General features: G+C 42.1%; 1 protein-coding gene across 2 annotated transcripts in view; it reads right to left on the bottom strand.

Annotated features, from left to right (window-relative positions):
• Positions 1 to 1,374: 1,374 nt before the first annotated feature.
• Positions 1,375 to 14,817, bottom strand: part of Tent4b (terminal nucleotidyltransferase 4B) — an 83,430-nt gene continuing 69,987 nt past the window's right edge. Inside the window, exon 14 of one of the 2 annotated variants that reach the window (XM_033757781.1) lies at positions 1,375 to 1,475. In XM_033757781.1, the coding sequence (XP_033613672.1) occupies positions 1,390 to 1,475 (86 nt within the window). In that variant the 3' untranslated portion in view covers positions 1,375 to 1,389. Of the gene's footprint in view, positions 1,476 to 12,241; positions 12,579 to 14,817 lie in introns of those variants that run through there. The other variant, XM_033757782.1, reaches the window with a different exon arrangement.

A 14,817-nucleotide genomic window follows, 5' to 3' on the forward strand; every position in this document is an offset into this window, starting at 1 on the left:
CTTTCAGCTGCTTCTGCTCCAGGACTCCCCCGCCCTGCAGGAACGCCCTCCCCTTTCTGGAAGGCTCCGCAGACCGGCTGGTGCCCTCCCGCCAGGACGAGGACGCCTCCGTCCCGACCTCGCGTCTGACTCAGGCCTGGCCCCCTCGGGAGGGTCCAGCGGTGCGAACCCCCCGCCCACCGCCCGGGCTGGCATAGGCCTTCTTGACCTGGCCTTCGCTGGCACCAGGACAAAGCGTGCGTAAGAAAGTAGGTGTGTAACCTGGGAATGGCCCCTGTAGCCCAGGGCGGGGCCCTAGAGTTGGCAGCTGCTCTGTCTCTGAGGCACCCAGTCTGGGTGAGCAAGAAGCCTCTTCTGAGTCAGCTGGGAGGGGCCTGGGAGACCAAAGGAAGGAGTGACCAAGCCCCGGAGGGCATCCCCCACCTCCTTCAGTCCCTCCCTCCCTACCTGTCCAGAGCTCCGTAACCATGAATGGGGCTCTTACTTTGCTGGGAGAGTCACAACAGGTGCCCATTTCTCAGGGCCAACTCCGAAGCCCTGGCCAGATTGCTAAGGTTAGAAACGGAGGAGCTGAGTGAACCACTCCCTTCCCTTCATTCAGCTGGGGGCACCACACCGCCCTGGTGATTATCCACGGCGGATAATAAGCTTAGGAGGTCACGATGCCCGAGGTGGCAGACCATTAGTTCCAACAGTAGGAGACGGAATGGGAGGCACCTGGCGTTAGAGGTGGCTGACCCTTTAAATACAGGAAACCTGAGTCGTGTTAGTGCTCATCAAAGGTTCTTGCTTTTTCCCTTGCCCTTCTGCCTGCCGCCCTCCCGTGATCTTCAATAAACGTAGCTACTTACTGCCTATGAGGAGGCATGCTTGGCAATTCTTTCCTTGCAGTGCACAGGAACCTGGACTATGTTTGGCTCATTTAACTGTAACAAGATGGCCTCGGGAAGGGCCTGGGAACCTGCAGTCTAACCAGCACACGTGTGATCCTGTGACGAGCAGGCTGCAGGAAGCTTGGCACACGGGAGCTCCTTTGGTGGATCCTGAGACCAAGGACCTCAGCTTAGCTGGAAGGAAAAGACGCTGATGGGTTATGGCCCCGCTGCCCAGGTGAGCCTGGAGTCCAGCGCAGAGCCAACCCACTTTGAGACCCTGCTGAGGAATCAAATGGGTGGAATGCTGGAAAGTGGAAATCTCCAGGTGGCCAATAGGCAGTCCCAGCTGAGGCTTAGCTCCCAGTCTGCAGTGAGCTCTCTCACCTTCCCCAGACTCCCAGGCACCTCCTCCAGGTTCCCACAGCCTCTGGGCATAGTGTGCGGTGGCACCTGGCTCTCTGGCCTGAAGCTGTTCCATTACCTGTCTGCCTTTCCGCTGGGAGTCCAGGTGAGGTCATAGCAGCCTCCAGGGACTCTTCTGAAGCCTCCAGGCAAGGAAATGAGGTTTCCCTACTGCAGACACACGGTGAGCCCTTGGCCCTGTTCAGGTAAGACAGGGAGCAGTGCTGTAACTTCTCATTTGGTCATCTGTCATCTTGACACAGACCTGTGACCGCAGACAGGAATACTAAGCTGGAGAAAGTATTAAACGTGCTGTCTGCATCAGTACCACCGACCGACAGGAGCCGACATCATCCCACTTCTGCTGTGGACATCTTAGGGACAATCGCCTCGTGAGACATTCAGTCGTCAGTGTCACACACACCACCTCCCACCACCCCTGCTCAGCCCCTGACTCAGCAGAGTGGGTGTGCCCACCTCCAGGGGATGGGGATGCAGGTCCTCAGGCCAGCCTGAGACACAGAAAATACTATGGGGATGAAATATGAAACATTACATCTCCAACCTGTTAGCTGTATGATACTCCAGGCACCTGTTCTCTAAAAATCAAAGAATGAATTCTAGGAACAAAGGAGGTTAAGAATAGAAAAAATACTTATTGTTAGGAAAGCTCCTGAGGGGCAGGAGGGGACCCCACTTTACAGAGGAGTTTTATAGAGTGAAACCCGTGTGGGCACAATGTGGGCCACAGCCACAATCACCCAATAAGGTTACAGGCACAGTCCCATGGAGGGATGGAGACAGTGAGTCCTGTGTAACTCCAATTGCTTGTACCCGTGTCTGAGTGAATAAAGCCAAGGTGCGCCAGTCACTCGGGGCTCTATGTTGAGGGGAGACATGAGCCCCTTGGTCCCTCCGATTTTAAGCTGTTACTGTGTCTCTTTATTTTTCGTCTTTGTCACCCCTTGTTCAGTTCAAAATCATAGGCTGGGCCGGGCATGGTGGTGCATGGAGGCTGAGGCAGGAGGATCGCTGCAGGTTCAAGACCAGCCTGGGTTACACAGTGAGTTCCAGGTCAGTCTCAACTACATAGTGAGACCCTGTTTCAAGAAACCAAAAACCAAAACAAAACAAAAATCGTAGGCTGGTTCTTACAGACTTACAGAGCTCAGGATGGTACCTCAAATCAGAAAGGAAAAGAATGGCTCTCACTCATTTCATGGTGTTTGAGGAAAGGCTGTAACTCGTGCCTGTACTTTTTTCTTTTTAAATTTTTATTAGTAGAGGTTTGCAGTATATGATCATATTTGCTGTGGAGACCATGTACATATCTTATTTCCTTTTACTTCCCCTTGCCCTCCCCGCTTCATATCTTACTTAGTCTCCTTCCCTTCTGCAAAAGATCTTAGCTCCCTATTTCCTATTATATTTTTAAAATCTTTGTATTAATACCTTTTTTTTCTTTTTGGTACCGGAGACCAAACTCAGGACCTCACACTTCCCGGACAGGCGCTGTGCTGCTGAACCGCACCCGCGGCACTACGTGTTTGTATTATATAATACTTACATTCCTGGTGGGGAATTCACATTTTAATTCTCTTTCCACCCCCTTCTTTACCCTTTCCATCTCTTGATCCCCTTTCCATTTGAAAAAGATCACTCTTTCTATTTCCTACTATTATTTTACTCTTTCTTTGTATCTTGGGTTTCTTGTGTAAGAAAAACCGTGCAGTACTTAACACTTGTGCATCTGATTTACTTCATGTAGCACTATGGTCTCAAGGTGCATCTATTTTTCCTAAAACTGACTCCTTTATCTTTAATGGAGTAGAGCAGACTCATTACCCTTCAGTGGAGTGGAGTAGCGCTCCACTGTGCACAATACCACACTTTCCTTATCCGTTTGTCCGATGATGGACACATAGGCTGCTTCTAAGATCTAGCTATTCTGAACTGTGCTGCTATAAACACGGCTATGCGTGTGTCACTGTAATGTGATGTCTTTAACTCTGGGGGGAGATACCAAGAAGGAGAATAGCTGCATCAAGTGGGATTTTTAGTTTGTTTTTGGAGGAATCTCCATGCTAATTTCCATAGGGATTGTACTAGTGATTTCCATTCCCGCCAGTCTGTGAAAGGGTTGTCTTCCCTCTTCAGCCTCTCCAACATTTGTTATCTGACTTCTTAATGATGGCCGTTCTTTCTGGAGTAAGATGGCAGCTCAGTGTTGTTGTACTTTGCATACCTCTAATGGTCTGCAATGTTGAACCTTTCTTCATGTATTTATTGGCCATTTATACTTCTTCTGAGAAGGATTTATTCATTTCAGGTAGCTGTTCTTGATTGGATCTTTTGGGATATCTGTATCTGTATCTATATACCTATATATAGATATATAGATATATATAGTCTAGATATTAGTTCTCTGAAGAATAGCTATCAAAAATTTTTCCCTATTTGTAGGTTGTCTCTTCACTTTGCTGATTGTTACTTTTACTGTTCAGAAGCTTTTTAATTTGATATCATTCCATTTGTTGCTTCTTCGTACTATTTCCTAGGCAACAGGATTCTCTTCGGAAAGGCCTTGACTCTGCCTATGACTTCAAGCGTTTTATCTGTTTTATGTTTCAGCAGATTGTTTCTGTTTTAACATTTAGATATTTGACCTGTTTTGGTTTTACTTTGGTCCATAGTGAGATATGTGGGTCTAGATCCAGCCTTTGGCATAGGGACAGCCAGTCTTCCCAGCACCATTTTGTTAAAAGAGGCTATCCTTCCTCCAGTGTGTCTTGGGGCACATTGTCAAAGATCAAATAGCTGAAATGCTTGGAGTTGTTTCTGTATACTCTATTCTATTCCATTGATCCACGTCTGTTTTTGTGCTTTTTTTTTTTTTTAATCACTGTAGCTTTGTGATATAACAAATCTGAGATTGTGATGCTTCTCACTTTGGTTTTGTTATTCTGAACCTCTTCTGGTTCCAAGTGAATTTTTGGATTGTTTTCTCTTGTTCTATGAAATATGCTGTTGGGATTTCTATCGGGATTGCATTGAATCTATATAGCAGTTTTGGAAGTATGGCCATTTTCACTATATTTGTTCTTCCGGTAGGAACAAGGGATGTCCTCTTCGATATATTTTCTCAGGATACTGTACTTTTCATTATAGAAGTCTTTTGCTTCCTTGGTTAATTCATAAGTATTTAACTTTTTGTGTGTGTGTCCCGTTGCTCTCCTAATTTCTTTAGTGAGTTCATTATGTACAGGAATGCTACTGATTTTTGTATCCTGATACATTACTGAATTTAGTTATTCTAGGTGTCTTTTGGTGGAATTTTTTGGGTCTTCTATGTAGAGAATCGCGTCACCTGCAAATAATGATAATATGACTCTTTCTCTCCTATACATATCCCCCCTTTTTTTTGTACCAGGGATTGAACTCACAACCTTGAGCTTGTGAGGCAGGCACATTACCACTGAGCTAACTAAATCCCCAGCCCTACATATCTCTTTTATTTCTTTTTCTTCTGGCTAATGTTTCTAGTACTATATCAAACAGGGGTGGTGATGCTGGACATCTTTTTCTTGTTCCTGATTTTAGAGGGAAAACTTTGTTTTCCCCATTTAATATGATGTTGCCAGTAGGTTTGTCATAAATGGCTTTTATCAGATGGAGATAGATCTTGTTATACCTATCTCTTCAGTGTTTTTATCATGAATGCATATTGGATTTTGTCAAAGGCTTTTTCTGACACTATGAAAATGATTATGTGACTTTTATCCTTGCTTCTGATTGTATGATGAATTATTTTTATTGTGTATACTGAACCATCCTGGCATCCCTGGAATGAATCCTACTTGGTTGTGTTGTATGATCTTTTTGATGATTTACTACATTCTATTCTCCATATCTTGTTGAGGATTTTTGCACCATTAAAAAGATTGGCCTTGGGCCAGGGATTTGGCTCAGTGTTTCTGCCACCTGCCTCACAAGCTCAAGTTCAATTCCCAGTACAAAAAAAAGAGAGAGAGAGAGTGAGAGATTGGCCTCTAGTTCTTTTTTGGTTGGACCCTTGTCTGGTTTTGGAATCAAGGTAATGTTAGCTTATAAGAATGCCTTTGGGAGTGTTCCTTCCCTTTCACTTTCATTAAAGAGCTTGAGTAGCATTGGCATTAGATCCTCTCTAAAGTTCTTGTGCAATTCAACAGTGAATCCATCTGGCTCTGGTTTTTCTTAGTTCTTTTATTGCTGCTTCAATTTCATTGTCTTTTATTAGTAGAGAGAGAGAGAGAGAGATTGGCCTCTAGTTCTTTTTTGGTTGGACCCTTGTCTGGTTTTGGAATCAAGGTAATGTTAGCTTATAAGAATGCCTTTGGGAGTGTTCCTTCCCTTTCACTTTCATTAAAGAGCTTGAGTAGCATTGGCATTAGATCCTCTCTAAAGTTCTTGTGCAATTCAACAGTGAATCCATCTGGCTCTGGTTTTTCTTAGTTCTTTTATTGCTGCTTCAATTTCATTGTCTTTTATTAGATTATTTGGAGTTTTTATGTGCTCTTGCTTTGGTTTAGGCTACTCACATGTATCTAGAAATGTTCTATTTCTTCTGACTTCTCTAATTTATAGTGTATATGTTTGAGAAGTAGTTGCTAATAATCTGGAAATCAGGAGTGGCCATTGTGATGGCCTTTTTACCTTTTTCATTTCTAGTTACATTAATTTGGGCTTGCTCTGTTTTTGTGATGTGGGTCATCTCCATGCTTTTTTAAAAAATATATTTTTGTGTTTGAAAACAAAACCAAGAAAATCTTCCCATAACCTTGGAGTGGAGGGGGGCACTTGGAGTTTATCCACACTGCAGCCAGAGTTGCATGTCTGCCCAGGTTAGGCTTCTCCAGATGTCCAGGCCTGCTGTGTTTGGGACTTGCATTATCTGCTGTGTTAAAAAAAAAGACTCAAGAATACATTTGATTAAAGACTCTGGTCTGTACCAAGGGAGACCCAGCAACACTTGGTATTTGTTGCCCGAGTCAGTTTCTGAGGTAGGCAGCAGATTGGGGACCCTGTATCACCGGTGCAGGGAGAAGATTTTGAAGCCTAAATCAAAATCAGTGAGTACTACAGAAGCTAAAAAAAAAAAAAAAAAAAAAAAAAAAAAAAAAAAAAAAAAAAAAAAAAAAAAAAAAAAAAAAAAAAAAAAAAAAAAAAAAAAAAAAAAAAAAAAAAAAAAAAAAAAAAAAAAAAAAAAAAAAAAAAAAAAAAAAAAAAAAAAAAAAAAAAAAAAAAAAAAAAAAAAAAAAAAAAAAAAAAAAAAAAAAATCACTTATTGCAGCCAATTTCATCTTTCCCTCCACCCGTCAAACGGGCCACAGTCAAGCAGGACAGCACAGAATTGTCCTGAGCCTGGCATCCAACCTTGAAGATCCTTGTCAGTCTCTTCACACATAACCACATGGAACTCGGTCACCTTCTCACCTGATGGTCCCAGCTGCAAACCCACAGAGGAAGTGGCTTCCTCCTTTCCCTCCCTCTCTCATCTGTGCTCGTTCGGCGACAGGTGCCCACTGATCACTCACAGTGTGACTTAAGAGTTTTTAATCATACCGGTTTATCTACCTCACAGTAAAACATGAAACAATCCAAAGATAAGAATTGAGTTTCCTCCCATCCACTCCTCTGTGAAACTCAGACAGCTGACTCTAAAGGCTTGGAAATACTCTTTCTACACCCTTCTCTCTTGACAGTTGTTTTATGTTGGGAAACTAGCCAGGAAATAGGGTATCTTGAATCCCATGATCTACACTTTCTGACTCCTCAAACCCACTGAAACGGCAGTAAAGATTTTTCAAGGCCCAAAGAATGGAGACAATGACAGAAAGTAACACTATTGGCGGAAGGCACGTGGTCCAGTGTATCTCATTGAGCAACACAGGAAATTCAGTCCTCTCATGACAGCAGGGAAAAGGAGGAAGCAATTCAGCTACACTGGGCAGCTCTGGAGACGCAGCTCTTGGAATGCTAGGCACCTCAGAAAGTGGGGATGATAGGCTGAAAGATCTAAGAGGCAGCTAGGGGTGCCAGACTCCCACGCTCACATGGCCACACTGATCCATGGAGAGCACCCCAACTCTCGAGTAGGTGCAACTCAGAATCGCCAGAAATCAGAAAAACTTCTAACCCAAAACAGGAGAAAAGAGTCAATGGAGACTACTCAGGCAGACAAAAACCAGATAACAGAATAGTATCAACATCCTCAGAGACTCCAAAAATATAACCACGAAACAAAATAGGGTACTGGTTTTTAACAAGAAACATCTGGGAATAAAAAAGAACTTGGAAAGGGGAAAAGAAAGATATTAAGAAAAAGAAAAACAACCTCCGAAGAGGGTTGGAAGATTAAAAACTGAATAAAAAGAGAAAATGGGCAAGAACAGATAAGAAAATTAAATCTCTATCCAGGAGACCCACTATCTGAATAACTGTGGAGTTCCTAAGAATACAGAAGGAGTACTTAAGAAAGAATTCAAGAGTTCCCAGTCAATGAAAGATGCGTGTCACCAGATTGCACCCAAAACACCAATTGCTCAGTATAATAAATGAAAACAGACCCACCGGATTTCCATAATAGTAACATTTCAGAACACGGTGAAAAAGAGAAGATCTTAAAAGCTTAAAAGAGGGAGGGATAAAAGGTCGAAACTCACATTAGATTTTTCCAGACACTGAGAGTGATGGAGCAATGCTTTCAAATTCCAAAGGAAAAAAAAAAAAACTTTTCTGCCTAGAATTCAATATCCAGCCAAACTATCAATTGAACATAGATGGAGAACACATTTACAGCCTGTGCTTTTCCAGGAAGCTACTGGGGGCCATGCAATGATGAAAAGGGAAAGTTCATCAACAGAGGGAAACACAGTGCAGAGAAGAGAAGATACATTACAGGCGATGAAATTGGAGAGCGAGCCAGGGTGATGCCCTGCACCTGCACCAGCCAGGAGCTCCAGCAGAGGCGCCTCTGAGCACCTGCAGGAGCTCAGAACACTGTCAGGGCTGTTGTGGTTTAGATCAAGAATGAGCCCCCAAGGGGCGGAGGATTTAGGTCAGTGGCACAGCGCCTACTCACAAGCACAAGGTCCTGAGTTGGGCTTCCTGATACCACCCAAAACAACCCTGACTAAAGAATGAGCCCCTAATCGCTTCTCGGCCTTTTGGCTAAGATCAAGTGTAAAGAATGAGCCCCAAACTCATGCTGTCAGAGGCAGGGCTCATAGACAGTGACTGGATCATAGGGGCACTGTGTGCTGTTGGGACATGGGTCACGGGGGGTGACCTGGAAGGGTACATCTCCCTCCCCGGCTCCTCCCTTCTCTGATTCTTGGTCGTGATGATGTGAGCAGCTTCCCTCCTTCCTGGCCCTTCCTGGCTGGGAGCTGCTAAGGACTGAAACTTCTAAAAAAGAATGAGCCCAAATACCCTCTCCTCCTTTAAATTGTGGATGCCGGGTATGGCATCTCAGTGATGAGAAAGTGACTAAGATGGAGGTAAAACAGCATCGAACATAGGCAAAACAGAAACTTCAGAAAAAGAAATGAGGCGGGCATAGCTCAGTGGTAGAGCTTGTGGGTGGCATAAGCAAGGCCCTAGGTTCAGTCCTCAGCACTGCCCTTCCTCAAAAAGGGGAGAAAAGAGCAGCAATGATTTTTATGATACAGTTCAGTCAAGAACAGCATTTACTCAGTTATAATGTACTTACCGAGTAGTGGACTAAACAAAATGTGACTCAGTTGGGAAGCTGGGGCACAGGAGTTTGGGGAAAGGGTGGGAAGTGTGGAATTTCAAGAACTAAAAACCAAGAAGTGGCAGTTAAGATGTACGAGAGACATGGAAGTAAACACCCCAAACCCACCAAATGTTGGAAGTGTCTACCTCAGGAAGAGGAGAAAGTAGAGGAAGAGGGTCGGGGGGTAACCTTTAGAACGTTTTGGCTTTGAACTGCCACAAAACTCATGCCTGCCCTGAGCCACCTGCTTCTCTTGCCAGAGCCCAGCCCAACTCCCAGCACCCCTCCAGCTCGGCCCTGTGCCCCACCTGTCACACCTACATCCTGACAGGTGTGTCCTGGGTCACCTCCTGCTCACCTCCCATCTTACTGTGGAGATGTCTTGAGTACTTAAGGCTGGTATGTGAAAGCAGTTTCCTTGAATTGGATTTTAAAAACAAGGATGTATGGCGCAATCTCCTTGAGGACTGTTTTCAGGAGTGTTCACGCACAGCCGCCTTCCTGAAGCTGCCCAGTGATATAAGTGCAGTGTTTTGCAGCCTAAGTTGAGCAATAACTTCTGAAAATTGTTACACCATTTACTAGGCCACTTTATTTTTTGGGTTTTGTTTTTTGTTTTTTTAAGATAGGGTCTCACTATGTACTTGATACTAACCTAGAACTCACTATGTAGCCCAGGCTGGTCTCCAACTCACAGCGATCCTCCTGCCTCAGTCTCCCGAGTGCTTGGGATTACAGGCATACACCACCATGCCCGGCTTACTAGGCCACTTTATACTTTTAAAGCTCTCCTTTGATTTTGATGTTGGGATTAAATGTTAAAGCCAGTTTTGTCTTAAATCACATCTGTGCTTTATATGTATGACAGATTGTAAACCCAATGTTTTCAAGTAGGAGTTACTTGCTTTAAAAGTTGTAAGTTGTCAACTTAATGTTTAAGAATTCTCCAAAAACAAGTGCATGTGTATGTGCGTGCGCACACACACACACACCCTACTTTTCAAATGGATTCTGTCATATTGCTAGCTTGGGTTTAAAATGGTTTGCTTAGCAAGCAAGAAATTTAAGGCATTTTACTAAAAAGGTGAAATGTCCCTGAAAGTAAAAACATTTGTATTCTTATGCTAAACTGGTATATCTAGAATATCTCCTAATAGACTTACAGCTACAATCACATAATGAAAGCCCAAGAACATAATTTCAAGGAAAAATATCTTTAAAAAAATTCTACTGCCTCGTAAGCACAAGGACCTGAGTTTGATCCCTGGTACTGGGGGAAAAAAAAAAAAAAATTGCTCTGCCGCCAGGGCTAAGACACACTGCTATCCTTCATCCTTTTCCCAATACCAGAGGAAGCTTTCTCTCCCCAAGAAACTACTGCTGTACTATGCTCTCTACTCACCACACGAGACAGATAATGTCCTCCCCTCCTCCTCCCTGAGTGCTTCCTTGGACCCAGGGCCTCATACTTACTTGGCCAGCACTTTCCCAATGAGCTGTGCCCCCTTAACTTTTTATTGTTTGACTATGAAACAGAACTTGCAATCTTGCCTTGGCCTCCCTAGTCCTTGGGATTACAAATGTGTGCTACTGTACTGGACAAATAACCAAGTTTTCTCATTGCTACATGCTACTGAGGGGTGCTATGATTAAAAGACTGAATTTTGATGGGCAAGTGGCAAATAGTCAACATAAATGATTTTTTCTACTACGTCTTCCAAGGGCAGTACATTCTAAAAAGTTAAAGTAAAATACAGAAAAAGTAACAGGGTGCTTGCTGTTTCAGATTACTCTGTATTTATAAAATATAACTCCTAGCAAACAGTCTCAAAAGATGTGACACTTGTCAGAGAGCTACTCATGAGAAAAAAACACATAAAGCCAGGGAGAATTTTTTTTCAGTAAACTTACTTCAGAAGAAAACTGCCATCAAATTAACAGAACTTTCTAAAATCCCTATTCAAGGTAAGCTAAACAACAGTAGACCTTTCCTAGGAGTTCATTAGTTTAAGTCTAGCAGCATCTGATATGTTAATTTACTAAAGCAACTTGCAAAAATCAGAACAAAAGAAAACAGAACTGCATGTATATGGGCATGGAAAAATCTCTTGATCATAAGATGTGAGAGTTGCAGACTACTTACTACTGGATGACCCCATTTATGCTTTAAAAGACCCCAAGGAGTTATGTCTATATGTTAAACACAGGAAAGTCTAAGAAGAATACATCCCAAATTATTAAAACAAATAGCTCTGTAGAGCTAAGTGGGATTAGGAACTTAAAAGCAACTGGATCTTTATTCATACATTGTGAAATTAAGTAGATGGGCCTTTTTTTTTCAATACATGGTCTCTGTAACCCAGGCTGGCCTCCAACTCATGGCAATCCTCCTGCCTCAGCTTCCTGAGAGCTGGGATCACAGTGTGTGCCACCACCACGCCTGGTTCTGGACATATTTACTACTCTAAAATCTGGAAAGCTACTGAAAAAAAGGTACACTTTTAGTAGACAAAACTGGCTGGAGTGAGCAGTAACGTTTTATCGAGTTGCCAACACTTCTATTGGGCAACTTCACTCTAGGTCAGTTTGTGATTACTTCAAAGCAAATGACATAGTATTTTCTTCACCACAGTTCAGTGGGGTCCCAGGCAGGTGCCAACAGTGCAAGCCAAAGGACCAATTTTCCCATTAACAGATTCTGAAAACATGATTTTATGGTTGCACTTTATTAATCCTGCTTCTCTTTTTATCAAAAACCATTTTCATTATTCTATCGGAACAGTCTGTGTTGTTGCTCTACCTAATCTGTGGTAGTTTGATTTCTTAGTAAAGCAAGTGTAACCTTTCAGATTAAGGTGAGGCTAAAACAGGATATTTATCACCAAATTCTATAATGTCAGCCTCTAGTCTTCCAGTGGCTGAGGGGAGGCCAAACTGGCATCAAGATCCAGAGGCAGCAGAAGACAAGCAGCACCCTAAAGCATCTCCCACTCATCACTGTTGGCATGGAGGACAATACCAGCTTTGCAGAAGAAAAGCTTCACTCTAAACAAGGCTGCATTTAGGGGTGCGGGGAGTGGGGAGTAGCCTGTTCAGGCTTTACTGAAGGGCTCAGACCAGTGGTTTCAAAAGTACATAAAAGCACAAAGCCTTTTATTGAATTACAAATAATAAACCCAATGGTAAAAGGGGGGGGTTATGCATAGAAATGCAATTCATAAAATTTTCAAAGCAAACAACTGACATCTTTGAAGGCACTCATTAGCTTAAAAGAAAAAAAAAGAAAAAGAAAAAGAAAAAAGAGCTTCCAGGTATGTAGTTCATTCATAGTTTTCAAAACTGGTGCCCAGTGACAGGACCTCAGGAAATGTTGAAACTTCATAAATCATTTGTATAAATCACTTTTTCTGGTAAATGCCTTAGTACCACTGCAGCGGTAGCTACACAAGATTGGACAGCTTTCAAGATGGCTCACAACTCCAGCACCTCACAGGAGTCTGCATTTCATAACACAGAAGGCGATGCTAATCAAGGGAGGAAACAGATGAAAAGGTTAACAACAAACACCGATCTCATCAGGCTTTCTAAACACACGTCTGTCTATAAACCACTTAAAAATGTTTAATCCGATAGCTCTTTGTACTTTATGTCTGGAAACTATGGCTACTACCTCACTTTTCATTTTCAAAATGTATTTAAGTATGCTTTTAATAGTAAAATGTGACACGTGGGATTAGAAGACTGTGAAGAATTAAAAATCTAACTTCTGTACATTTCAGTAGGCAAAAATCAGAGAGGGGTGACCTTAAAATTTGGAAATTAAATTCACAACAAAGCAATATTTTGATAAATTACAAGTACATATAAAAGCTAATGAACAGCTATGAATAGCACAGAACCCAAACTGAAAGGTGAGATGAGTTTAAACTCAAAGAATGTGGCCGGTACCCTATCAGCTCACTCTGAGAGGTACGGAGTAAGGCGGTGGGGGATCATGTGCTCTCCTCCTCCTCCTCCTCCTTCTCCTGCACAAACCAAGTTGGACAATGACCAACTTGAATATTCCATGGTCTCTCAGTGGTGCTAATGTATTTTGTTTCCACAGAACTTTTAAGACAGCACTGTTAACAGCTATTATCAGGTGGCATAGAAGCTGGTACAAAGACAAGACAGCCAAGGTGCAATGTGAAAATAAAACGATTCACAAATACCAAGAAAAACTTTCACTGAGACACACAAGCAAAATAAGGACCCAATTTCCACATTATCCTCTGTTTTTACTGTTATGGCTAAGGTGACTTCTCAGAAAAGCCAGGAGATCTCAAACTTGTCATATACAATCAAGGCCCATGACCTCCATCGCTCTGTGTCCACCTTTCCAAAGTGTTCTCTTCCAAAATTGTAGACTGTGTTGTAGGTTAAACTCATTAAGACACACAAGCAGAAAATCTCAAAGCTAAATACATATTTAAAAACAGAAGCAGTAGCAAAAAGCAAACAAACAAAACAAAAACCCTGAGATAAAGTAAAAGTTTATTATAAAGGCTGTCTTAAATAAGTAATTCTGGATACCAAATAGAATAGCAGATTTTATAAGCAATTTTCTGATTAATAACTGTCTGCAGTCAACTTATACTTAGCTTATTATCTTTGACCAAAATGGCTTAATATGTGAGGTCAAGACACTTGTGAGAAGATGGTCAAGAAAAAGGCTTTGGGGCATGTCAAGTTTTCAAACCAAGCGAATAACTGACAATAAAATATGGCTTATTGCTGGTGGACCATGCCTGTGATCTAAGCACTCTGGGAGGCTAAGGCAGGAGCATCCTAAATTCATGCCCAGTGTGGGCAACTTACAGAGTAAGGCCCTGTCTCAAGAAATAAAGGGATTAGGGCCTAGTGCAAAGACCCAAGGTTCAATCACCACAGTACAACCAAAAAACTAACTAAATAAATAACTCTGGCTCATTTCTGAGCTATGTGAAACATCAAGGAGCATATTAAAATGTACTCTCTAACATTTATTCCACCCATAAATGTTTCAGCAAAATGGAAGGCAGCTAGAGCCTTGAGGTTTAGAAGCAAGATAAATAACAATGATTCCAAGGTATTGCTTATACAAATCATTTCCCCCATTAATGTTACACTGTTCTCTAAATATGTCACTAAACTGTCATTTACAAAAATTACTACAAAGAGTAACTATTAAATGTAATTTCTATTTAAGTTTAATAGAGCCATTTATAGAATACTTTGCTCACAAAATACTTTGTATGGATGTCACTTTCCACAACTGAAACCATTTAATGGAGCTAGGAGAACAAGAATAGATGGGTAAGAATAAATTCTTCTGATCATTAATTTTAACATTTCAACATCACAACACATTGGGAATGTCTTCTTTATCATTTAATTTTTGAAAAGCTAATTCTGAAGCAACCAATTCCCTAGATGTTATCAACAGAGCCAGGTGTGGTGACACAGGCCTATAATCCTGGCATTCTGAGAGGCTGAGGCAGGAGGAGCACAAAGTTATCAAAATTCACTCTCAATATAAAACAAATAAATAAATGGCTAGGAATATAGCTCAGTGTGAAGGCCTTGGGTTCAATTTCTAGTACTGGAAAACAACAAACACAACACAACAAAACAACGCCCCAGTATGTCAGAATTAAAGGAATCAATGTTTCAAACTATAATTAAAATTGAGATGTACAGACAGGGATTTAGCTCAGCGGTTCTGCTGCATGCCTTGCAAGTGCA

This window comes from Fukomys damarensis, unplaced genomic scaffold (genome assembly GCF_012274545.1).
Source record: "Fukomys damarensis isolate Sample0158 unplaced genomic scaffold, DMR_v1.0_HiC HiC_scaffold_32, whole genome shotgun sequence".
Lineage (NCBI taxonomy): Eukaryota > Metazoa > Chordata > Mammalia > Rodentia > Bathyergidae > Fukomys > Fukomys damarensis.